Source organism: Polyodon spathula, chromosome 6, assembly GCF_017654505.1.
Source record: "Polyodon spathula isolate WHYD16114869_AA chromosome 6, ASM1765450v1, whole genome shotgun sequence".
Classification (NCBI taxonomy): Eukaryota; Metazoa; Chordata; class Actinopteri; order Acipenseriformes; family Polyodontidae; genus Polyodon; species Polyodon spathula.
This window is the reverse complement of record NC_054539.1, coordinates 53,218,245-53,244,657: the sequence shown is the minus strand read 5'-3', so window position 1 is coordinate 53,244,657 and position 26,413 is coordinate 53,218,245. Positions and strand designations below refer to the sequence as shown.

The following is a 26,413-nucleotide window of genomic DNA, read 5'->3' as shown; positions in this document are numbered from 1 at the left end:
AAATGCCATTGATTATCCAACATATCTTAGCTTATAAAGCATGGGATATTATTTTATTGACTCTCAGATAGAAAAATAGCAATTGACTAATGTGTATTCATTGACTGTGGTTTCTTTTAGCTTACTCGAATTACCTATGAACGATGATCACTTGTTAAAGTGTCATTCTGAATTATGTAAATGACTATCACATGGTTCCAGTACATGTTAAGTTTACATTATTTAGGTTGTGTGAAAAAGGAAAGTGAAAAAATCCACTATTTATGAAGAGACCATTTTCATTTAATTAATCAGTTAAAAATTTGAATTTTCAAGAATTTATAATCAATACAGTTATTAAGGTATGGGGGAAAGAAGTTCACTCAAAAAATCTACTACTGGTGAAACTGAATTGATATAACCCACTTTCTTAATCTTTGAAGCCATCAGGTTAACAAACATTGTGGGAATTCCTTGACAGGTCATGTCATAATTGTAGAGAAGAGACTGAAATGCAAAAAAATTAAAATTTTAATATAATCATCAACAATATACGTAAGCTCAAGCAGACAATATGAACCTTATAACTTGATAAACTGTGCCCTGTTTGTGAAAAATATATTTAGCTAAATTTAAGTAAACATGCATAGAAGTAAAATATGGAAACTAATGCTAATTTTGTCAGTCGCTGAACAAGGTAGGGAAACATTTAAATATTTCAAAAACTCTGACACAAGCATTTTATATGCTTGTGAAGCTTACTAATCAAATGGCAAACATCAATTGTGATGTTTCATCTTCAGTTTCAAGTTAATTTACCTCCAGACGGAATCGGTTGGCTTTCACAGTGCTCTCCGTTTTCACCAGACGCTTTGCTTGCTCAGGTACTTCTAGGCCCATCGTCATCATGCATTTTGTCTCTCTCACAAGTTCAATGATTTTAGGGTCAAAATTAACCAACATTTTCCCTGTTTCTGGGTGACGGACCAACAGTGTAGCTTGTAAAGCTGCATGAATAGTAAATGGTAAACATCTTTTGTCAAAAAAGCTCAAAATAAGGGATTTAGCTTAAATACAAATCGCAAAAGATCAATATTTTACACATTTTACTCTGCATCATTGGACTAGCATTACATTTACAGTGATTGAAATACTAAAGTTTTTACTTTTTTATGTCAATGAGAGCAAAAGAAAGGCAAATGTTTCCTGACTTGAAAAAATGCAGTTTTATTTGTTACTTGCCATACTGTATCTGTGAGATCTCTTTCATCCATGCTCTGTAGTACAGAACCTCAAACTCCACAAACACGTAGGCAACCTTGTTGTACATTTTTACTACATCCTTGCCCTCTGCACTTGACAAGATGTCAGAATGTTTCTGTAAATCATAAAAGGTTCTGTTTAGGTACAAGTAATATTAATCCAGACCCCTTTTACACATTTCAGCTGTTAAAATGAATATATGGAAACATAAATTATTCACAAAGTTTTAACACCAGTTATGTTTTTAAGTATCTTTTGACAGATCATGTTTTATATGCATAAAAGCCTTTCTAGACAGTTGTTTAAGACACCAACAGAAGCCTATAAATACTTTTTTTTTTCAGTTATAAGGATTGAAAATAGCATGCTTGCACATGTTTATAATTACCAAGTCCTTATGTCAAAACTTTATTTTTGTAAATGTAAAATGTCTCCAATTTGATTCTGTATTAATACAGCTACAGCATGGATAAAAATAAGTAGAAAACAAGTAATCTAGAGAAGAAAAAAACGCAATAAAGGAAAAACAAACGTCACTTCAAAAAACTGATTTGGTGGAGGGCACATTTTAAATCATTTTAGTATATTCATTAAAAGCATCCATTCAAGAGTAAAACCACCTAATCAGTTCACCACAGTACAAAAAGTACATTGTTTAAGCTTTGCATTTGCAACAAAAAGCCAAGCACTTTCAAAGATGCATGTGTCCAGAGACTTAGAAACTAAACAAAAGTTGATAAAGACTTACATGTATGTAGTCAATGGGTTCTTGTATTCTTCGAAAGAGCTGCCGCACCCATAGTATCTTCCCAGCAACGGGAGGCATATTTCGGGCTAGAGGTGGGTCTTCTCTGTTAGCTTGATAGAGCTGTTTGGGGAAATGTGTATGAAATAAACAAGGATTTTCTAAAGGTGCAGTGTCCCTCTCTCAGGGCTATTTGACCCTTGTCAAAACACACAACAACTCTTGATACATTTATATCCCTCTTGTAGCTGTCATCTTCAGTTTATTTGATTAGAATTGGGGTTTGAACAACAGTTTTTCTCTTTTCAAAAAGGAGTAAACAAATAAAAACCTTTCAAAATCTGGCCCACTATCATTAGAACTTGTATCAGTTCAATATGCTATTAAAACATACATTTTGCATGCTAATAATTCCCAGGTACTGTTTAGAAATCTATTTAGCAAAATATAAGAAAAATAACAGAAATAAATTACTACCTTCTTAGCATGTTCCAATTCCGAAACATAGTGCTGAAGAATGAGACCAACAGTGCTTGATATTTCTGATTGAAGACAGGGTATGTTCAATTTCTCAAACCTAATAAAGGTAACATTATGTTAGTAGTTTTCAACAAATAGTTGTTCTAAATTGTACATTTACTGTTAGGAACTGGAAACTGCATTGGCGCCATGTGTGTTGTGATGTTTGTGAGATCCTGTGTCTTGTGGACATTAAAGATCCCTTTGGCATCTTACAAAAAAGATCAGATGTTTTTACCCTGGGACCGGTTGTACTAAAGGGATCCAATCCTGGATCCAGGCTCTGTTCTTGCTCCTGTGACAAATTGGATTGTACTAAAAGGATCAGTGCTTGTCCCGAGCTTAATCTGATCCTACTTTGATCTTGATCCGAGCAGGATCAGAGTCGGATCAGATAGACAGATCAGAGCTTGAGCTAATGTTTTAAAATTGAGTAATTATTTTTAGATTGTAATACGAGTGTGTGTTTCGTGATTGATAAAATCAGGTTTACTGCATTATGTTTGCATCAAGTCCTGCAGCAGATTAGGACTATTGTTATATGTAATAAAAATGAAAAAACACCAGTTTGGTACAATTTGAACATACATTGCTAAATGAGGCAAATATCTATGTGTCAAAATATGTAACCAATTCTAAAGAAACAATTGACTCCATATTTTTTAAAGCTTGGTTTTAATTATTATAATTTTTTTTTGTCAGCAAAAATATATACTGGAATTATGTCATTCAGTTGTCCATAATACACAAATAAATCACAGACAGAGATGTACATAACAATTACTAACCAGAACTTATTACAGCATGTGTTATCCTTTTACTGATTTTAAGGAATGGCTAATTGCTTACATAAATCTAAAAGTCATTCTAAAAGTATCATTCAATTGGTGTGCATATGAAGAAGAGCTACAACAACTTTATCACAAACTCTACTTTTACCAACGGAGGTTTGAGACCTTCCAATTTTCATGTTAAAATGTGATCTTGAGTGAGTGTGGCATAATGCAAATTTAATGAGGTATGAGAATTGCCCTTAAATGTATATTTCTAGAAACGTTTATGTTTTCCAACAATTTAAATATGTAAGATAAATAGTTTGCTATTAAAATTATACTAGTACTATGTTGATATAAGAAAAGGGTGTTTCTAAAAAGTACTTTCAGCAGATGTAGCTTCTACCTCAAACTGCAGTATATGGACAATAATGTAAACAAGTTAAGAAATCAACTTTATTAGGAATATATTGTGTTATTGTGTTTTAGGTATCATATCTCAACAATGTTTTTTATGGTAATTGTTTATTTGTTAAGTTAAAAAATGTTAAGTAAAACATGGCCTTAAGTTTTTGGAACATTCAGCACTTTTACATGACAAAGCGTTTTCCGAAAACTAATGATAGCAAATCTAATTAGAATTCAACTGTATACATGGATTGAAGTTTTCGGAAAACGCAGGATATTTTTGCATGCAAAGTACTGTAGCGGCCTACGTACGATTTGAAGACTGGACATTTAAGCGATAGAACGGAGTCCAATCCAATAACTCAAGTGCTTTTTTGAAGTGTCTTAAATTCATAAATTACTATCCTGTACCTCTATTCAGGTTCCCCACAATGTGCAATCAGCCTTTCCAACAGCTCATCCTATTCTATATTACCAGTTTCTTTTGCAGACATTATTTTAAATTCTCACGTCATTTTAAAGCTGGAAAACATTTGCTGCTTCACTATGTGCTATTAACAAATACATACGAACTTCAACAAATGTATTATTTTATCCCTCACTAGACAAATAGATGCATGCAGACTGACTGCACGTTATTATTATTTTCTCAGTTTTCTAAAACCATGTGCAAGAGAAAAGGGTCAAAGTGTGCACATGCACAGTACGCTATTTCAATGAGTTTTCCAAAAAGTGTGTTTACATAATTTACATTTTGTTTGCGGAATTTATTCTGAAATTTCTAGGTGCTGTTTCCCGAAAATTGACTTTCGGAATATTCCGATACATTTTCCGACTTTTGATATAGGAATTAGTTTATGCTCACGTAAACACACTGATTGATAAACTTTCAGTAATGAAATACAAACAGAAAGTCTGTGCGATGTATTTAAACACTCAAAATAATTAAATAAATAATTTGGTATGATAATTGTGTAATGCTTGCTTGTGTAAAGCATGCATTTAGTTTTTACTGATGTCTATATTTGTACATAGTACCATTGCTTTTGTGTGTGTGTGTATGTTTATGTACACGCATACATACACACACAAAAAGCACGTAAGTAATTTTGCTGTACTGTTTAAAGTACTATTTCAGTTTAATATGAAAAGTTAAACTGCACGTAGTTATTTACTAATGTCAGTGTAATGACATTAGTAAATAACAATGAGCTACGATGAGTTCCAAAAACATTTTACTGCTATTTACATAAAATAAAGGGGTAGATGTACTATAATGGGCCAGTCGCAGTGCAAACATACTGCAGTTTGCATTTTTGTTACAACAATTCGCAAAGTGCACATTTTGTCGTTATGTGCTAAGAAAAAGATGTTAATGAAGAGAGACGCAATATAGTCATTTAAATATTATTCGCGTCATCTTAGCAAGATTTCTAGCGAGAGTAGTGTGACATTTTTTCAAATAAAACAGCGGCAGTTGAGTTGTGATTTGCTGCAGCAGAGGGTGACCGAAGGATAACGTCTATACATGCAAGGGTGCAAGAATCAAAATAAGATTGTTTTTGTTAAATGTAAACGTCATCTGCACAATGCATTTTGTTCCGTCTTCATTTTACCTATTTTAATAGTGTTATACATATAAAAAAATGAAAGGCAGTTTAATCCCATCAGATTTTATACTGGGGCCCCAACCTTCACCCCCAAAAAGCTTTTCATAATCACACAGTATCCCCTCGCTAAACCAGACATGTTTGTCCGACATAAGGAGGTGTTGGGTTTAAAAACAATGCAATAAAATCGCACACACATGCATTTACAGTTCTTGATGAATTTTAAGTATAAATCATTGCGCTGGAATAACACTAATGTGTAGGCTACACATTACATTATGTAAAAATATAAGTCTGTACAGTAGGCCTATACAGTGTACAGTAGAGAAGTAAAATGAATATCTAGCAGACTTTTTTTTGTACTTTAGCTTACTGGTAACACTAAATAAATCATGCTGCTGCATTGCACACATTGGTGTACAATGCAAATAAATAATTATTTTAAATTGAAACCAAACTTTTTTTATTATTATTATTATTTTTAACTTGGTCCACTTAGTAGTCTGGGCAATTAACACACAATAGATTATGGTCCTACAGAGATGCTCAGAATGAGCTGGAGGGGTTAGCAGCACTCTATTACTCCCAACACGTTGGGAAAACCAGAAATGTCATAGAAATTTGTTTTCAAGGCTTCTAAGTACACAGAAGTGGACTGGGAAATGCCAACTGCAATTGCGACTGTATAAAACATGCTTTTCAACGTTCTTAACAAATTGATGCGATTGTAAGTGCCTGCAGTGTTAGTACATCTCATTACAATATTTTTGATCCCTCATTTGCACCGTCTCCACCCTGTTTTTGCAAATTTCTGCAGGAATGCCCTGAATTACATATTCATTTAAGGCTAAAGCGCAAATAACAACTGCGGCTGCAAAACATCTGTTAAAATGATGCTAACAGCGTTGTGTTTGTTTAGTACATTTCACGCTACACTTCTAACTGGCTTGCATGTGCAGCAACGATTGCGATAGATGCAACACTTTAGTACATCTACCCCAACGAGTTTTATATAGAGTAACCTGGATTGAGTTTGTTTAATGAATGCAAGGCTGCTTATCTCTGTCCATCCATTTGCCATTTTTTTGTAACATTACTATGCTCTCAGGCTGTATACAAATTTGACAGCTGAGGTCTTTAAACTATGCCCCTCATATGTTCGCTTCTCATTGGTTAGTTCCCCAGTTACGGTGCACGCAGCTCCAGGATAGGATCAAGATAACGGATTAGTGGAGCCACTTAGCAAAACACCTTCTCATGAGCCGGCTCCAGTGATCCCATTTTTTTAACTCGTTCGTACAACCGGCCCACTTTGAGTTGCAGTAATGCACAATTCAAGGCAGCAGCAGTAGTGCAAGTAATGTGCTAAACACTGCACAGTGTAATTACAATTTATACCGCTCAGGTGGCTAAATGTCCATCAGTTATTTTTATGTTATGTCATGAAAAGGTAGTTAAGAATAATGCATATCATTAAAAACAAACTCCATTTATAAAACAATAACATTTTACAAAATAGGAAACATTTTAAGATGGAAGTAAATTTTGATACACATTTTTTATTTTGACAAGGATATTTTAATAAAGGAATTTCAAAAACATTTGAGAAAAGAATGGGTATGAATAATGCAAATCTCTATATACAGCTCACCTGTCTGAAGGGATGAACGCTGTGCTGACTGTACTAACTTGTAAAAAGTTATAGAAAACTGTACAGTAGCTTCAAATTAGTAAGTGTAGCCACATTACTCTTACTGATTATTTATAGAAAATGTAGGCATTTGTTGCATAAACAAGATATGTCATGAAAAACCATTATATACAGTATTTGGGCTGCTGGTTTGTTTTCTATCACAGATGAATGCGATACGTCAGGTGCAGACAGCTATAAAAGCTGTGGAGCTTCACTATTCTCTGTATGAAGGATGCATTGTGTTGCAGCCCTTTTGACTATGTAGCTGTGTTTCATACTTTAAATAGAATGCATTCCTGTAATTGGAAGAATTGACATTTAAGGAGATGTACTGAGTTTGTAGCTCTTATACAAGAGTTTAAAAAAAACATTAGCAATGTTGTTGGTACATCTGTCCTCTCAACCAACAGAGAATTCAAAAGGTAGAATTGCATGCATTAATTAGAGAGATGCAGCCAGTATGAGACATAATTATTTTCAGAATGACAGGTGAAAGGTTTGACGATCTGTTAAACACATTGGGACCACTGCTTCAACGTACCACTACGTTATACTGTCATGTAGAACATGTTACAGTGTGTATTAAAGTCATTAAAAGTACTCAATTCAAACAAAATGTTTTCAGAAGACTTGCTAGTTTACTAGGCTTTCTAACCAGTAGCTGTTTGTTATGAATTCCATGGGTGGATTCAGTCTGAATGTTGAAAAACCAATGGCTCGGAAACGTGGGAACAAGGAAATTCATAGAGATGGACAGCTAGTCTGTAAACAGTGAAGCAGTATAGCTGTCCATCTCTATGAATTTCCTTGTTTTCATATTCCAAAGATAGATAACTTTAACCACTATTTTCATTTTCTCCACGTACACGCGTCTGGGTCGAGATGAGGTCAGTCAAGAGTCTGAAAGCTTGCTGTGACAGGGTGTAGCCAGTGTGTTTTTTAAACAAAACAAACAAAAAAAATTCTGCACTCCTACGCTGTCCCACTGACACCAACTATGACAGGCTGGTCGGGGTAAGGAGACTCATAGTCATGAACTGCAGTGAAAATAAAAGACTTTAATTAAACAAAATACAGAAAACAAAAAGGCACAATGGCCAAATAAAAAGAACAGACACAAAACACTATTAAAAACAAGTTCTAAACACAAAATATACACCAATAAACCACTCACTTTCTCAGACAGGTCTTCTTACTCTCACAAACACTCCCTTTTATACAGGTGTTGCAATAATTGGGCAATTCGTACCTCATCAGCTGCAGCACCTCTCCCACATTCCTCACACAAACTCACTCACTAAGATCCATGCAGCAGACTCACATCCACTCTAAACACCACAAAAAACACACAAAGACAGGCTGCACCCTGTCACACTTGCATTTATCATTCAAAATGACTAAGAGTAACTAATTAAAACATTAAGTTTTTATCATAACCCTGGATCCCTGAAACAGAAATTTCATACATTTCATACTTGAAAGGGAACTTGTAATTAGAACAACAGTGGTTTTGTGTTTCTACATGTAACATGACCTGAAAGTCGTAGATCCTGAAAAAATAATCGGGTTGTTGACAGTTAAGTTTGTGTGAGCCATTATAACCATGGCTGTAGTAATCCCATTGTGGCACTGGTACAATAGTTTAATATTGGACACACTGGTGCATATGTCTCACCGGTGTATTAGTCACTATCCCCTTTTAAGGACCCCACAAAAATGCCTAGAAAATCGACTTACACAACGTTTTTACGGTAGTTTCTTCAGCTTGTACCCATGCACGTATAATTATTTTACCTGGACAATGCCCCTTACGCATCCCCACTATTTTCTCACCTGCATAACCAGGGATCAAAGGCTTGTTTATTATCGCAGTGTCTGCCCATTACACAAACACCGTATACGTCATGGTTTTTCATGACATATCCTCTATATATTGGTATATCAAAACCAATACCAGCTTAACAATATTTAGAATTTGTAATTCAACATCACCTACCTTTGCAACAAAAGCACAGCATGCTGGCAAGACAGAATCTTAATAAAACAGGAATTCATGAACACCTGCAGCTGAGTCTAAATTGTACAAATAACAAATACATTTATTAAACCGAATTAGATTGTTCATTCAGTCATCTTTTCTTCTTTTGTTACATACCAAAGGTCCAGCACTCTTAAAAAGACATGTTCTTTGGCCAATGCCATTAAAAATCACATGATGGCAAACACTAGGATCCACTAGTAGAAGTCTATAGGACATAAGGAATGGTGACAGTAGTTGCTGGAGGAATAATTAGTGACTCAAGTACAATGTTGTTTATTGTTAGTGATGTACAGTATAATTCAGCTATTTAATAGACCCAAGGGTTGAAGAATTAGAATGAACATTTCAAGCTGGGCTCAACCATTTTGACTCAAACTTGATTCTCCACTCAGTTCCATCTGGGAATGTACTGTATGTCATTATTTACCTTCCAAACAGTATAGGTGCCATTTTCAGCTATATTTTCTTTATTATTTTGTATGTTACAAATGTATATCTAACTTATAATCTAATACAGGTTCCCTGGAATAACACTTACCTCTACATTTTGGACCTGGACCATAAACTCTGAAAAGTCTGTTTCAAATTCTGTTTTTCTTGGATCCAAAATATCATACTGCTTCTTCTTCATATTCAGGTAGATATTTTGAAATTTTCCAGCCAAGGGATCTATCCCTTCAATTGTGGACTTATTAAGAGCAGACAATACTTTCACTGCTGTAATCATCTCTGTGATCTGTAAAATAAAAAGAACTGGAGTGGGAAATCCCTCCTTTTAAGTACGATAAAAACTAAAGTAGATACTGTACCACTGTAGCAGGGCGGTAGGAAAGCCCTGCTTAAATATATTTTGTTTGTTTATTTTTAGAACGGAGTCCCCCCCTCCGTCCCTGTGTTATTTATGTATTATGATTTATTTATTGTATTTGTTAATTGTGTTTTATTTTTTTTATAGATGATGGCAAACCGCTGTGTGTTTTGTTTGTTTATTATTTATTGTATGACGGCGTAGCTGTGTTTAGTTTTGTTATTGTTTTGCAGCGTGGATGGGAAGCCCCATCCACATTATAAAACTTGTGCAGAAGGTGGCCATCTCCCGAATTAATTAAGTGATTCATTTGTTGCTAATCGGGAGATGGTCACCTGCATAAATACCTGCAGCTCTCGGTACTCCGGGTGGGTACACTGAGGAGAACGGGAGAGCTAGAGGAGAGAAATATTTAAAATAAATAAGGATCAATGAAGGCAGTTGCCCAGCCTGACCTTAGGTTTGTTTGTATTTTGTGTTCGTGATTTGTTTTATTTCAAACTTTTATTTTGCTCAGTGAGCAAGTGTTTATTTTTGTTTAAACATTTTTATTTCTTTTTGTTATTAAATAAAAATAGTGCATTTTGTAAACTGCTGCTACCTGACCTGTGTGTGCTTTCTTCTGGTCTGACGTCACCGCAACGCCATTCCCTGCCACACGTGGTTTGCAATGTGGGATCACCAGCGCCTCCTGGACTCAGGCCAGAAGAGGTATTGCAGAAGGGTACTGTAGTATGGTTTTTTTTAACCGCAGCAGCCGAAGAGTTGGTGGACCCGGGCTCCAACTTGGTTTGGACCTCTGGACTGGGCAGCCGAGCAGGAAGAATGGAAGGCTGAAGGGGCCCCCATGTGCGAAGCCTGTGGTAAGTTTGGACACGTTCGGGAGGACTGCTCCTATGGCGACCCCCAATATGAGGAGGCCTGGAACCAGGACCTTGTTGGGGATCAGGCAAAGTGGTTCTGGGCGAGAGAACAGACTCCGCCAACGCCCAAGAGGGAGGATCCCGAACAGCCACAGCCCAAGCTTGCCCCAGCGGAAGAGGAGTGCCTGCTGGTCCCACAACAGCCACTGGAGGAGAGGGGCACTCCTGTAGTGACACAGGAGTGCTACCTCTGTGGGGAGAGGGGGCACTTTCCACTCAACTGCCTCCTCCCACTAGAAGAATACCTGCTGGTTCTGCCACCTCTACCAAGAGGGGAGGAGCCCGAGCGTCCTGCGGCTGAGTGGGAGGACCCCGAGCATCCACAGCCCAAGAACCCACCAGCAGAGGGAGAATTCCTGCTGGTTCCGCCTCCACCTCAGTGGGAGGACTGCTTGTCACTTCCACCTCCACCAGCAGAGGGAGAGTACTTGCTGGTGGCACCTCCACCACCGTGGGGGGATACACGCTGCTCCCACCTCCACCAGCGGAGGGAGTGTGCCTGCTGGTTTCCCCACTGCAGCCAGAAGGGGTTGAGCCCCTGCCGCCTTCGCTGTCAGAAGGGGAGGAGCCCCGGCCGCCTTCGCTGCCAGAAGGGGAGGAGCCCCGGCCGCCTTCGCTGCCAGAAGGGGAGGAGCCCCTGCTGCCTTCGCCAGGAGAAGAGCAGCAGGAGCTGCCTCTGTCTCCAACCCCGCTAAAGGGAGAGAAACAGGAGCTGCTTCTCCCTTCAGCATTGAAGAGACCAGGGCAGGATGCTGTCGGACCTCCGCATAGGTTGCTGAGGGCAGCACGAAGGAAAAACGCCCGGCCATAGTGGCTGCGAAGAGGGCCAAATCCCGCACCACAGCTAGGCCTGGCTCTCCTCCCGCCGTCGCCTCCAGAGGGTCCGCTGCTGCCCTGCCTCTCACCGTCCAAGGATGCCTGCCTCGCACTGCCCAAGGATGACTGCCTCGCACTGCCCAAGGATGACTGCCTCGCACTGACCAAGGATGCTATGTCCGCATCGCCTGGGGCTTCCTGTCGCTCCGCACCGCCTGGAGTCGGTACTAGTCCTGCAGGACCACAGGACGCACCAGGGCCGGCGCCTTGGAAAAGGGGGCTGCCGGTTACAAAGAAGTGGGGGGAGGTCAGGAGACCAGCTCCCCCAGCCGCACTTTCGCGGTAGAAAGTACGGTGGCCGGAGCCCCACAGAGGGGAGCTGCTGGCCATGAAGAATGGGGGTGAGGTCAGGAAACCAGCTCCCCCAGCCGCACTTTTGCCGCAGAAGGAACAGTGGCTGAAGCCCCGGAAGAGGGAGCTGCCAGCTACGAAGGAGTGGTGGGAGAAGGACCTCCCACTGTGGCTGCCACCATCGACACCTTGCTCCCCCTCTTCCAGGACTTTGAGACTAAGGGGGGAGGTGGCCGTTGGGGCCATGTGTGCTTCGCACAAGGAGAGGGATATGTAGCAGGGTGCTAGGAAATCCCTGCTTAAATATATTTTGTTTGTTTGTTTATTTTTAGAACGGGGTCTCCCCCTCCGTCCCTGTGTTATTTATGTATTACGACTTATTTATTGTATTTGTTTATTGTGTTTTAATTTGTTTATAGATGACAGCGAACCGTTGTGTGTTTTGTTTGTTTATTATTTATTGTATGACGGCGTAGCTGTGTTTAGTTTTGTTATTGTTTTGCAGCGTGGATGGGAAGCCCCATCCACATTAGAAAACCATCTCCCGATTAGTAACAAATTAATCACTTAATTTGGGAGATGGTCACCTAAATAAATACCTGCAGCTCTTGACACTCCGGGTGGGTGTACGGAAAACGGAACAGCGAGAGGAGAGATATTTAAAATAAATAAGGATCAGTGAAGGCAGTTGCCCAGCCTGACCTTAGGTCTGTTTGTATTTTGTGTTCGGGATTTGTTTTATTTCAAACCTTTTATTTTGCTCTGGGAGCAAGTGTTTATTTTTGTTTAAACATTTTTTATTTATTTCTGTTATTAAATAAAAACGGTGCACGCCGCGTATTTTATAAACTGCAGCTACCTGACCTGTGTGTGCTTTCTTCTGGTCTGTCGTCACCGCAACGCCATTTCCTGACACAACCACATACCACCAAAATGCATATTTACATATTGCTCATCATGCTTGACCATTTAATAATATTTTTATAATAAAATATATGCAATCATTGTTATCATGCACAATCAATACTTGCTTTAAGTTTTTTATAAAATAATGGACTTTCTACCAGTGAAGGCATGAAGGAATTTAGGAAAAATGAAAAAACAACCCACTAGAGAGCTAAGAAGTCAAGCCAAAATAACAATGTCCCATAGTGAGCCTCTGGCAGCTCACCAGGATGTTAAATATTAGAGAACACACTTAATGGGGTAAGAACTGAAATATTAAAATGTACAGTAGAAAAAAATATTCTGATATTTCACTGATATCACAGTTATCAACATATAGTATTTTTGTTGCATCCCTTGATACAACCAGGCAGCAATCCTAAAACATCTGGTATAACCATCAATGCAGATTAACAGCTTTCAAAGAAGGACTCTATGATTTGTTTTCATTTTATTGGTGAAAAGGGGTTTCTTGGGTGACTCAACAGTCAGTAGAGCTACTCACCTGTTCCAGTCTACGGCAGAATGCTTCAAACTTCCCAAATATGTACATCTCGGATACCTCAAAAGGTTTCTCTCCTGGGGTCTCCAGGGTGTGCTTCTTTGTTTTATGAAAACATGCCTGATACTCTCGAAACAGGAAAATGCAATCCTGTCAACAAATAATTCTTATGTTAATACAGCTCTCGAGTGGCTGAAGAGAGTGGCTGAAGACTCAATGTGACGAGACATTTTCGCAGCGACATGACCATACCCACCAGAAGCAACACAGTAGTGATGTGACAGGTTTGAAAACTGCCAGATCTATACAACTGTTCAAAATTGCTTTTGACAAAACTATGATCAAGACTGGTACATATTCGTTAACATGACATGGAAATTATGAGTGTCTTCTCTGTCGGTATTTAAACACATAAATCATACACATAATAGAGGAAAAAGATGAATGGAAACTGAATTTAAAATTTGCTTGTAGACATCAGGTTCACCCCACACAGAAATATAATTTAATACATAGGCACAATTTTTCTTATCCTAATTACCAACCTCTATCTTTTTAATAACAACCGGAGTTTCCTGGTCCCACACACGAGATGCACCATTGTCAGTAATATATGCTTTGGATGCTGTGACCATTTGGTTTGTGACCTGGCAATAGAAAAGAAAGCAAATATTAGGTGTTGATATTAGTAGGACATCTGGTGATGTTTGACATGAAACATGCCGTTTGTTATATATTATAATGTATCTTTCTGTTACACTTTACTGAGACTCCCTAGCCTTTCATGCTTTCCCACTCTGGAGAATAAGGTTTAAATCTAGCTCAAGTAACAAGTGAAATGACTTTACACCCAGTGGACATTAGTCCACACCACAAAAACAACCACTCAACTTTACACAATTGCCAGTCTTTGATTGATCTGCCACTTTATTTTTTAAATTGTTGTTAGTGTGATTCCCTGCTGTTCTTGTCTTCCAGGACCCCTTAAAGCTGGTTCATACTTCAGTCTTGCGGCCACTGGTAGACGGTTGTGAGAAGTGATCAACTACATTTGAGAAAAAGTAACTCTGGTGACCAGTTAACCTTTTATTGCCAGACACGACTGAAGTATGAACCAGTCTTTCTGATTAAACAAGTGTTGGGTTCTTAATAAAAAAAGATTTCAAGTACCAGTCATCACTAAACACATTGCAACTTATCACCCAGACTTACAGTGAAATCAGTAGTTTCTTAAATAAGTGGTGTACAAAAACGTGTTACTTGTACTCAGAATTGCAGGTATTCAATATATACATTCATTAACATGTTGATTTCAAAACAACGGAAAGCTGTCCTCCCTCACATTTACAACTGAGTACCAATCAATTGCAAAGAATATTTTCCAGGGACAACAAACAGAGGCAAGCTCTGTCACTGGCTTCTCAGAGCATGCGTCAGTGCTGTCAGTCAACTAATTGAACAGTGAGGCTTAGCCAGGGTTCGGGGGGGGGGGGGGGGGGGGGGGGGGGGGGGGGGGGGGGGGGGGGGGGATCCCCAACCAGTATAGCGAGGGTGTGTAGCTTAGTGTACTCTGACAGCGGGACCCTCTTTTTCATTGAGGTAGCGCTCAGCCGCCTGTGTGCAAACCTTATTTTTGTTTTATTTTTGCACTGCTTTTGTACCTTGTTTATACTCTCGTTTGTGTGTATGTGCCTGTGACCTTACTGTTGCCGGTACCGTCACGTGGTTCCCTGCTTTGTCTCAATAAAATCTGCGCTCCTGTCCAGCATTTTAAGTGCAATTTCTGTGTCCGGGTGCTTTATAAAACTGAACAACACTCACATCACTTTCACACTGCCATACTGGCATACAGAAGGCAGTAAAAATGTCAATGCACCAGATGAGAGGAAATTATTCTTCCAATCAGCTTTTAAAATACTCAGTTATGAAGTTAATGGCCATTGATTGGTACTCAAATGTAAATGAGAGGGAGGGCAGTTTTTCTTCTTTTGAAATCACACATTAATGCATGGATTTATTGAATACCTGCTAATAAATACCGGTCCTTCTTAAAGGCAATTTTGAGTATGAGTAACGCATTTCTGCACACCTCTATTACAAATACATGCTTACAGTCAGCGTACACATAATACTTGAACAAGAAGTCTTCAAGTCTTTTTATAAAACCAAACATTTCTAATAAATAGCATATTATTGTGGCAATTGCAATCAAGAAGCCTACCTTTATAAAGAGAGATGTCATTCGTTCTGAAGTGTTATAGTACCTTGAAACACTGTGAATCATTCTTATGGCATTAATCAAATTTGGGATGCCTTTGATCATTGTTACCTGGAAAAAAATACTTTCACTGAATCTTGGACAGCACATGCATCTTTGACTAAAATAATCTGAAGAACTTTGAGTTTATTTTAATTTTTTAAATCATAAAACCCACAAAGGGTCACTAAATCACTGCTTGTGGAAAACACCAGCGAAGTTGCTAGGTGATAGCTACAAACATTCATGTCTAAATTGATTGGACTCACCGGGTCACAGTTATACAGAGGCTGACAGACCTTCTCCAGTGTATATAAAAATTTTACATTATCCTTTGCTTCATTGGCAGAATCAGTAATTCTTGCATCCAGCTCTCTCCATGCCTAAACAAAGACAAAAACATGTGACGCCTTTAATTAACTTTAATTCAAAATGTACAAGTAATGCTGCTTAGATAACAATGCTGCAGTCACAACATTTTATTTAGTAGCAGCTTTTTTTTTCAATATACATACTATATTTTAAATAAGAAAACAAGAATAGGATTTAAGATTTATGCTGGTTGACATGAGGTAAGATGTAAACACCATAATATCATGGTTGCCTTTCTGAGCTTACAATGCAGCTCCCTCCAGTCAAAACATGACAGACAGGGATCTTTCTATGAATGAATGAATTGTCCCCTAAATTCAGGTGGAGAAAAGTGGACTGTGGGACAAACAAAATGAGACGCTAAAGGGGTAAACATTACTAAAATGTGATCAGCTCTGATTTTTTTCCACAAACACTTCCAACTTATTTTGAATTATTTAGCCCTAATTCAATTTTTACTTACTTTAAGTGTTTTGGAGCGACTGATATTTAAAGCATGGATGACAGTCTTGCAGTCATGCCCTTTGATGTGCTCAATGATGGAACTGAATTTAGCAGACATTCGTTTCCAGTGATCCAGCTCAGTTAAGGGGCCTGAAGCATCAGCCTCTTTTCTCATCTGGTCACTTTCTGTAAGAACCTATAAAGAATAAGAACCATTAGCGTATGTCCACTTGAATAAATAGAAAATACTACACACGTAACAGCAGAGTTGCCAGGTTCAGTATGTCTCTTTGTTGTGTGTGCATGTGTGTGTCTGTCTTTAGTGGAATTATTTCAATTCCATTTGTTTTCTGAATGGGATAGCTTCAGAACAGGGGTGTCAAAAATGAGACCTTTGACCTCTCAGCTTAGCCTTGCTGTATCTGGCAGGTAACTTCAATTGTAAGCCAGTCCACAATCACTGAGATATTATGTTATACAGACTATATACTGTATTCAGTATTATACAATCAACAAACAGCTTCAGAAGTTAAAAATGCCTATAACTGGTAATGTAACTCTGAGGTGGCTGCATGGTAGGCCTGCAGTGTGAAAAAGAAGTGGTCGGCTGACGACACACACTTCGGAGGACAGTGTGTGTCCGTCTTCGCCGCTCCCGAGTCAGCGTGGGGATGGTAGCGGTGAGCTGAGCCTAAAAATAATTGGCTATTCCAAATTGGGAGAAAAAATGATAAAAACAATTGTCAACTACTAAATTTCAATTTTTTTTAAAAAAAATTAACAAATACAATATATGAATCCAGCTGTGGTTCTCCACAAGAGATTATTTATAGACCCCATTCTTAAAGTATGTCAGTAACACATTTATTGCGATTATTTTTAAGTTCACTAAGAAAAAATTAGGGCCACCAAAATCTCTACTGGCCACCTCCTCAAAAAAGTATTAATCCCCCGCCATGGCTGTAAATTCAAAATTAGAAATATGACCAGTTGATTACCATGAAGCATATCAACCGTATGTATAGAATAGTATTGAATTAATGAACAATAGTGTAATTAAAATTGGACACATGGTATTTAATACCTGTGTCATTAGATAAGCAAATGAGGTATTATTATCATGATAAAGCACATTATAATGACTGATGACTGTACAGTATGTGGAATAATATATACGTAAAATGTGATGTGACATCTAGAGGGACGGATGTATTAGCTCAATAAAGAAGTGACATAAAAATGGTTAAACACAACTGGGACTCATTTGGAAATATGCGGCTGTAAACTTCTTCACTGACATGAAAAACAAGGGACCAAGCTAGTCCCAACTGTGTCTTGTTTAAGTTGTCCCTTTTTGTAGATATTGTTGTATTACAGTGAGGGCTGTGCACTCACCTGTTCTATCTGTTTGTACCACATCATAAGCACTTCCTCTAGCTGACCAATCATATCCACATCTGAGGCTGCTGTCATCAGATCCTCGAAGGACTGCAGTTTGGAGAGATCAATGAGAGTAGCCTTCTTCAGCTTCACAGCCCCCTCAATGCTTACTCTAGTGCCTACAGGAGATAGACAGGGTAAATACAGTACTTTATTATGGTACGCACTGCCACCAAGGCAGGATTTTGCATATACTTTAAAAACCTATTACACATTGTAATTAGTGAGTGTCACTCTTTAAACAGGTGTCCAGTAAAAAGTGTGTCTCTCTCCATACCTGACTCAAAGTTTATTGGCCTCAATGGGAATCCTGATGTACAATATTCTGTTCACTACAAATCCTACTTACCATCTAAGAAAGCAATGTATCGTCTGATTCCATCTTTGAAATTCTGTTTCTCCTTCTCTCCATGCTTGGACAGGTTTAGTGCGCCCCAGTTCTCAGTTGCACAGACAGCTGGAAAGAAAATGTTTGCCAAAATGTTTCTTGTTCCTGTCAGCAACCCCTCAGAGGCATCCAGCATAGAAAAATAGGTTTCCTGCAAACAAAAATATTGAATAAATTTTTCAATTAATCTAGGATGAAAGTTAGCCTAAATTAATTATTGTAAATAATAAATGTAACCCTTTTGTGTGCAAGAGGAATGGGAGCATTATTTCTCTGATATCTCAAGATATGTGTGTAGGCAGTTAGACTACACATTTCTACTCACAAAAAGAGAAGTTATAATTTTCTACTATTTTAAAAGAAAGCATACCTCATGAATATTTTTCAGTGTGATGGCAATATCATTTTTGCAACGCACAAAGAATAGGCACTGTCCCTTCAGATTGGACTCCGATAAAATGGCCAGAAACAGTCTTGTTATTTTCGTCCCTTTTACAGATCCTATGATAGTGCGGCCACTCTCTGAAATTATATTTATACTATAATTTAAAACACTGATCTATCAAAAATGATAAATAGTTTTTCATCAGTCTACCTGTTCTGCACATGTCATATTTGTATTTATATCAACTTTTTTAGTTAATGTCTCTGGTAGTATTGGTCACATTTTATTTTCTGAACTAAAAGAAAAACATTATAAGTAACAGCTTTCTACACACTTCATGAGTCCTGAAAATTAGAATATTGGTGCAAGACAGATGACAAGTTATTCATTAACATTAGAAAATAGAAAAGCTACCTGTGTCAAGGTAAAAATTGCAACTCTGCATTGTTCTGTTGATACCTTTTTTTAACTTTGCAAAAATAAATATTGCTATATAAAATGCAACTCTTCTAATTATTTCAGATAGCAATCAAACTATTAATGTTAATTACACGGATCCTTTAACAAGAAGCTTGCTTATAGTGTACTGCTGTGTCTATTGTACATATACATTCTTTGTACTTTATATGGATACTGTTCCTGGATTTAATCGAGTTAATCTTTACATAAACTTTAGTTTTTACCCAGTGTTTTTTTAATGAAATGGTTATGTTATGGGAAAATGTATTTATTTGTGCTGGCGTGAATACTCTATAAGAAATAATTTAACTAATTTAAAAGCAGGATCATGACTGTTAATGAGAAAAATTTGTTGTTGTACCTATTCCTGGTGGCTCTGCTTCCTGGTAAAAAAATGATAGCGTTTTACATCCTCCCTTTGCAAAGAAATTTTCAAATGGTTGAAGCTGTAAATAAACAGTAAATCTGTAATCTGATAGTTTAACACTTTGATATTGCCCTCCCCCCCTGAACTTGTTAGTCATGTTTATATAACTGACTTCATATTGCAGCAATATTAAGTAAACTAATGAAGTTTACAAATTAAATACATATACAGCAGTGCTTCCCATGCAAAATAATAAAAACTCACAGATGGAGCATCCAGTACAAATTCTTCAACCATAGCTTGTTCCATCCCAAGTCTATCAGCTAGAATTTCAAAAATGTATTTATATGTAGGACTGATCTTTGCCTTCCGATTCTCTCGGGCTTCCTTATATCTGGCCTGCAAAATGACACATCAGCTATTCTTATTAGATGTTAACCACTAGGGACAGTGACACACAAGTATTATGTACCGGTATTTATATTTATTACATGCCCATCTATTTATAATCAGCAATCTTGAATTGGCCAATCTGCTATGCACTGGAATGTTGGCGTTTAGGACAACTGCTACTGCTATCCCTTTAGAGAACAGTCTGTTAGAAATGAGCGGTTTCAAAATGGCAAGCAAGATATCAACATTTTTTTCATTATTTTTTTTCTTACTTTATTACTACTACTGTATTTTTGTAATTTTGTAAAGTTATTGACACTTTTTTTTTATTTAGCATCTTGGGACGTGAGTCAGATTTGTCAAGTTATAAATAGTCAATTTTTCTTTTCTAATGCTTCACTTAAAAAATAGCACATCAATTTTAAAAAGCCAAAATGACAACAACTACATTACTTCAACACATGTGTTGGTCAAAAAAGTTCATATTTGGAAATTACCACCGCACTGATAATACAAGTCGACCGTTTTGCACCTCTAGCGCAGCAGCTCAGATCTTGACTCGCTACTGTCAGGATGCACTCGCGGCTTGCTCATAGTTCAAGAAAAGAAACGTAATGCACTGCTTATTGAGTGCACTCATAACAATAGTAAACTGCAGAGCTTGATAGTTAGCAGGCTTTCTGTTCTGTGGTGTAAGGGAAACATATTCTTCTTACCACTGAGGAACACAGATTATGAGCCTAAGTAGAACACACATGTGAGCAGTTGTAGATCTTACACCTGTTTATAAGCATCACTTTGTAGACTACTAGAAGAGAAGCAGGTGACATACCTGTTTTTCTTTAAGGGTTTCCTGAACAGTCTGCATGCAGCTTAAGCTCCGACGGAACTTGCTAGCCCTTCTGCCCTTGTCAGCAGCACTGGCAGCCTCGCTCAGGCTTGGGCCATCATTCTGTCCGCTCTGCTGCTGCATCCTTCACTCTGCAGGGTATGATCAAGTGGTATTATAAAGTCCAAGACAAGAAACAAAGCTTGGATTGGAGCAGGTTGGCACTGTGTCAAAGTACTGGTACCTTGACATACTGTAAGAGCTTTTATAGTCTGCAGTACAGTGGATAACTTTCTATTCAGCAGGAGGTTCACACTGCAATAATCTGTTAATTAACTATGTTATGTTCAAAACTATTTTAAAACAAACTACGCACATAATTAAATCTTAAAGTACACAGTTACACCCAATCCATGTGTGTTACTATAAAATATAATAGTTGTTTATTGTTTTTTTCTTAAAGGCTTTTTCCTGCATACACTTCATCAGAACACCTGATTTGCTGACAGTCCAGTATATACATATACAATTGAAACAAGTAGCTTTCGAGTTAAGGTGAATGAAAGCAATACATTTCAAAACAACGGGTTGTAGAGAAATATGCAAATAAAGCATTACAACAGCCAATCAAATCACGTGAAAGTTGCCTAAAGGCTTCTAGTCATAGCGTTTTAAAAGTCAAAATACAGTAGCTGCATACATATTTCGCGCTTTTTGGGGTTCATCAGTACAGCACAACTGTATTTTGACTTCAGAAAAGCTCAGGAGAGTAATGCCGGGCTTACACTGCACGATTTTTGCTGATTGCCGACGAGCTGAGGAGTCAGCGACTAATTTCTTAAAATCATGTTCGATAAGTGTGAGAGGGTCTACGATGTCCCGTTAATAGCTTCTGCGTTCTCTCGACGCTCTTACGACATCCCCACAAATTTCACTTGGTCAGCAATATCACTCTGTTTTAAAAGATCACAGATTTTAAGCAAAACCTGTGTGCCTCGTGTCATTTCAAGCTTGTCACAACAAATTGCTGGTAGTCCTGTATATTCTTTGCATGGTAACTCACTGCATTAAACCACGAATTCCACCTCGTAATCACAGGTTCTGGTGGAAGACACTGCTGCAGGACCTTTGTAACTTTGCCTGGCAATTTGCTCCCGGTAGCGTAATGCTTAAATGTGTTTTTTTTTTTTTTCTCTCTCATTTTATTAAGAAGAAATCAGGATATCCACATCAGGGAAACTTGTACGCCAGACACCACTAGCCAAGGAAAGAATATGTGCATTGCTGGTACGGTGAATTGCATTCGGCATCATTCCATGCAACACATCAGAAAAAGCTTTATTCATGTACATCGCATTGTCAGAGATAAATGTAGAGACCTTGTTGAATTCTAAGCCATAGTTTACAACAGCCTTTACTGTGGCTTGCGCTACAGTTGAGAAATGTACAGACTCAAGCTTAACAGCTCTGTTAAAAACACGATCAGGTCGTTGTCGTTCCAGCTGCCAGGTACAAATAAATTGTGGCGTACATAGTTATCCTGTGCGTCTGTTGCTTCGTCGGCTACAATTAAAACTGAATCGCATTCCGACAGTGCAGATTTAACAGACTCAACGTGCGAAGCAATTAATTCTGGTAAATAATCCTAGCGAAGTTTGTATGCACACGGAGAGCTTCCAGTGGTTTCTACGTGTTTGTTGAAGTACTCCCTTAGTTTTCGATTATCAATTTTTTCCAAAGGTATGTTGGCAGCAGTGAAGGCCTCTGCTAGCTCGAACGTGGCTTCTCTTCTTGCTGAACTGCTTTCAGTTGCTCTTTAAAACATCGATGTAACAGTCCCTTGCTTTTTATTTTGGGCAGTAGCTTTTGTAGTAGATTTACATTTGATATGCGATTCTGAAGCAATATGGCGATCGATCGTGTTTTTCTTGAAAAATCTAGTCGCATTGCAAGGTGAACGAAACAATTTACCACCGTCTGCATGTAAGGTTCCTGTCAGGAAGTGCTTCACACGCTCCTGAGCTGAAATGTATTTAGATTTTTTGGATCTGTCCGTCATATTCCGGTTATTTTAAGTAATGCCACCTTCGATGTTTTAGTTCAACCTAAATGATGTCAAATGTACTGTAACGATACGTCATACACAAAGTAGACGGACTTATTCAGCAAGCCAGTAATTGGATTTAATTATCACATGGCCATATAAAGAAGGAAGTAAAGTGTTTTTGCATCACACTGAGCTACTTTTGCACCGCAGTGACCGCGGAGAAGTTTTAAAACAAACTATTTTATCAGTAATTCACATTTTATTTTGAATAATATTTTGAAGATTAGTTTCGCGGACAGTCTTGTATTTCACGATTTCCGCCAAATCACGAATTGAGTAGATCCATAGTTATAACTGTTATACACTTTTTTCTTTTTTTTTTTTTTTTTTTTTTTTTTATCGCAATATTGAATATTTCTGCAGTCTATGGCCCTGAAGTATAAGCTTTCGTGCTGGAATTTGCAGAGTATGAAATTAGCAATATCCACGGTCCTATTAATTGCGCGTCCAAATGGATCTTCTCTGCGTTTTCTTTTTTTTCTGTGCAAAACAATGCACAAACAGCGATCGCTTCCTCGCTTGAATCCACGATTCTCCCGAATTATGTCTACGATTCTGCAATGAAAATAGGCGCAGTCCGCGACAAGCTATCTCGTGTAGTGTGTGAAGTTTGCAATCGCCGATCTACAGTAAGAAATCGTAGCTCAGTCGGTAACTGTAAGTGGCGAAGAGTCTCCCGATTGCAAAAGTCGTGCAATGTAAACCCGGCTTAAGTAAAAACGAGTATATTTCTAATTAAAGTGAATGAAAGCAATAGATTTAAAAACAATGGGTTGAAGGGAAGTATGCAAAGAAAGCATTACAAGAGCCAATCAACGCTGTGACTAGAAGCCTTTAGGCAACTTTCACGTTTTTGATTGGCTTTTGTAATGATTTATTTGCATATTTCCCTACAACCCATTATTAATATATATATATATATATATATATATATATATATATATATATATATATATATATATATATATAGACAGACAGACAGACAGAAGTGCGTTTACTGTTTCAAACAATGTTCAAATACGCCCAGAAACAAATCATTACTTATATTTTCGATCTTCATAATTTATATTCAATTTTATCAAATCTGGTTTACTTACTGGTGTACTGATTCTCTTTACGTCCCCTCTCGACAAAACCAGGTTTCTCCTCTGCGTTTTGGGACAGTGTAAATCAATTAGTAAAGTAAGATATGATAAATAAAGTGTTATTGGATGTGTGTGTGGTGTTTTTTTTTTTTTTTTTTTAATAACAAATAGACAATTTCCAACTGTCTCGACAGTGTAAATTCCCCTAATGTGATTTGACCAAGCGAGAGATTGAAATGTAACTGCCGCCACGTGACACGGTCCTGGGGCTTGCGTGCGCAGAGTTGGGATGGAGACCTGTGAGAGCGTGTGCATTTATTAGATTTTAAACCATTGTCGTTACTATGGTTCTATTAAAAACCATAGTAACAATAATGAAACGACAGGGTCCAAATGGTGAAATGTATATGTGCCCCAAATAAAACCGTTAAACTGAGTTTGTTCTTTCTTTTGTAGCTAATATCAATCATCAATCTTTACACCTGGTCTCCTTTTTATTTCTGATTTGTCCTTTTTGTGTATGCCATTATTGAAAAAAATATATAAAACATACAGTATATAACTTTTTACTTAAGTTTTAAAAAATATTTGAAAGGTAACATATATAAATAACTGGATGTATTTCAAAATTAACTAAACTAAATACAAATAAAATGTGAAAGAAAACCTCCTAATTCTTACTATGCATTATAAACTGATTCATCTTTTTTAAATGAAAGTTCCAGAAACGGATAAATTAAACGTGCACACAGCGTTATTCAGCAACGTTCAGGGATGACTTTTAGGTAACTTATATGAAACCTTTATATAATACGACCAATATATGACTTTCCAGCAACGTCTATAGAACGATGCAGGTCACATTGGCACAACCAAAATACTACCTAAACAACGTCGCCAGAACGTTGTGTGTTAGCTGGGTAACAAGTCAAATTTAATATAGATATAGCATATCTCCGGCTTATTTATACAAGTGGATAACTTTTATAGGGTTAATAATTCAGTTGATACATGGTAAGCTATTTGTGTATCTCATTCACAACTGAGAAACGCGATAATAGGAAAATGAATTTCGTTTACGGTTACATTTACGTGAACTCCCTCCGAGGACACACTCGCGTGTGCTACAGCACCCAGCTCCACCGTGTGTGTGTGTGTGTGTGTGTGTGTGTCTGTGTATGTGTTCTACGCCTCATTTGTTTTGGTAAGTCACATTACTAATGCTAAAGACTTAGAAAATAAATAAATACAAATAAACACATCACTGAAAACAAAAACCATATTTAACATTTCCCCAATAAATAAAGAAATAAATGTTTGTTTTAAAATAGCGTTGTGCCTAAAATATCCTAGTCTAGTCCATACAACCCACAATAATGTCTGAAAGGTTTCTAGTCTGTGCCCTGAAGACTTTGGACATTCTGCTACCTTGCTCCAAACTTGTAAACTCGATCTACCTAAGGCATCTCTATTACTTCTTGATATTACTGAGAGTCGGTAATTCAGAAAAAACAAAAAAAATACAGAGAGAAACTAATACAGAGTTTCAGGACAATGGTGTTTAGATGAGCAGCTGTGTGGAACATAAAAACAGAGACCTTGTTTTACTGAAAATGCTCAGAATTAACAGTGTGGACAGGAGATCAATCTTTGGAGACCTTTCTTATTAAAACTGTAACACATTGTAAGAAATGTAGGCAGTTTGGACTTATGCCTTCAAGAGTGCTAACGTGCGATAGTCAATCTACACACTTTTTGTTATAAAATGTATTATTTAAATGATTGCTCAAAACTATAAAGATCCTGGGGAGATGTGTGGAAACACATTGCAATAAATAAATAAATAAATAAATAAATAACTGAATTTGTTCAGCAGAAAACTAGACCTGGAGCATCTCCCACCACAGCCAGAACCCAAAAACCATCGGCAGGGGCACCCTGCCAAACAAAGACCATAAATAGGGACAACAAACCTGACAACCTGAGTGAGGAAACTAGGTGGGACTTCTGTATGCTCCCAGGTACAGTAGACACGATCATACAGCAACAGTCACAAATCACATATTTCAACATTAGTTGTTTTTGGAATGACGTAAAGGAGGAATTATGGTTCTCCTTGAGTTACTCAGGCCACCCATGTCCAGTACCTCAGCAATCTCTCACACATTAATCATTAAAACATTAGATACATAAAGTCAGGAACTATTTATAGCACAACATAAATCAGACCTTACCATTAAGCCATTACCATCTCTCGTTAATTGAAATAACTGTGTATTGCAATCAAGAAATGCATTCCGATTGTTATTCAACCCAATATACAATGAATACAAACATGATCACATTTAGGAGGTTTACACATTTAGGTGATTTTAAGTATATATTTTAACCAGTAATATGGGTAGAATATATGGATTCACTGGAACTGATATGATCAGTTTTAATTCATAATGGCAGATATCCCAACAAATGTCTTTCCAGTATTAAGTCTTCAACTCTGTTTGACTGCTT

The 26,413-nt window shown here is 37.6% G+C and overlaps 1 protein-coding gene across 1 annotated transcript in view; it reads right to left on the bottom strand.

Moving 5' to 3' along the window:
- Positions 1–20,854, bottom strand: part of LOC121317692 (dynein heavy chain 8, axonemal-like) — a 151,382-nt gene extending 130,528 nt beyond the window's left edge. The window contains exons 1-18 of the mRNA XM_041253848.1: positions 20,714–20,854; positions 19,753–19,887; positions 19,483–19,567; positions 18,648–18,799; positions 18,239–18,428; positions 17,845–18,008; positions 16,469–16,645; positions 15,903–16,016; positions 15,598–15,705; positions 13,922–14,023; positions 13,380–13,526; positions 9,570–9,767; positions 8,987–9,063; positions 2,465–2,564; positions 1,991–2,110; positions 1,222–1,357; positions 799–986; positions 406–486 (exon numbers count right to left, since the gene is read on the bottom strand). Of these exons, the coding sequence (XP_041109782.1) occupies positions 406–486; positions 799–986; positions 1,222–1,357; positions 1,991–2,110; positions 2,465–2,564; positions 8,987–9,063; positions 9,570–9,767; positions 13,380–13,526; positions 13,922–14,023; positions 15,598–15,705; positions 15,903–16,016; positions 16,469–16,645; positions 17,845–18,008; positions 18,239–18,428; positions 18,648–18,799; positions 19,483–19,567; positions 19,753–19,887; positions 20,714–20,854 (2,415 nt within the window). The remainder of the gene's footprint in view (positions 1–405; positions 487–798; positions 987–1,221; positions 1,358–1,990; positions 2,111–2,464; positions 2,565–8,986; positions 9,064–9,569; positions 9,768–13,379; positions 13,527–13,921; positions 14,024–15,597; positions 15,706–15,902; positions 16,017–16,468; positions 16,646–17,844; positions 18,009–18,238; positions 18,429–18,647; positions 18,800–19,482; positions 19,568–19,752; positions 19,888–20,713) is intronic.
- Positions 20,855–26,413: the final 5,559 nt, after the last annotated feature.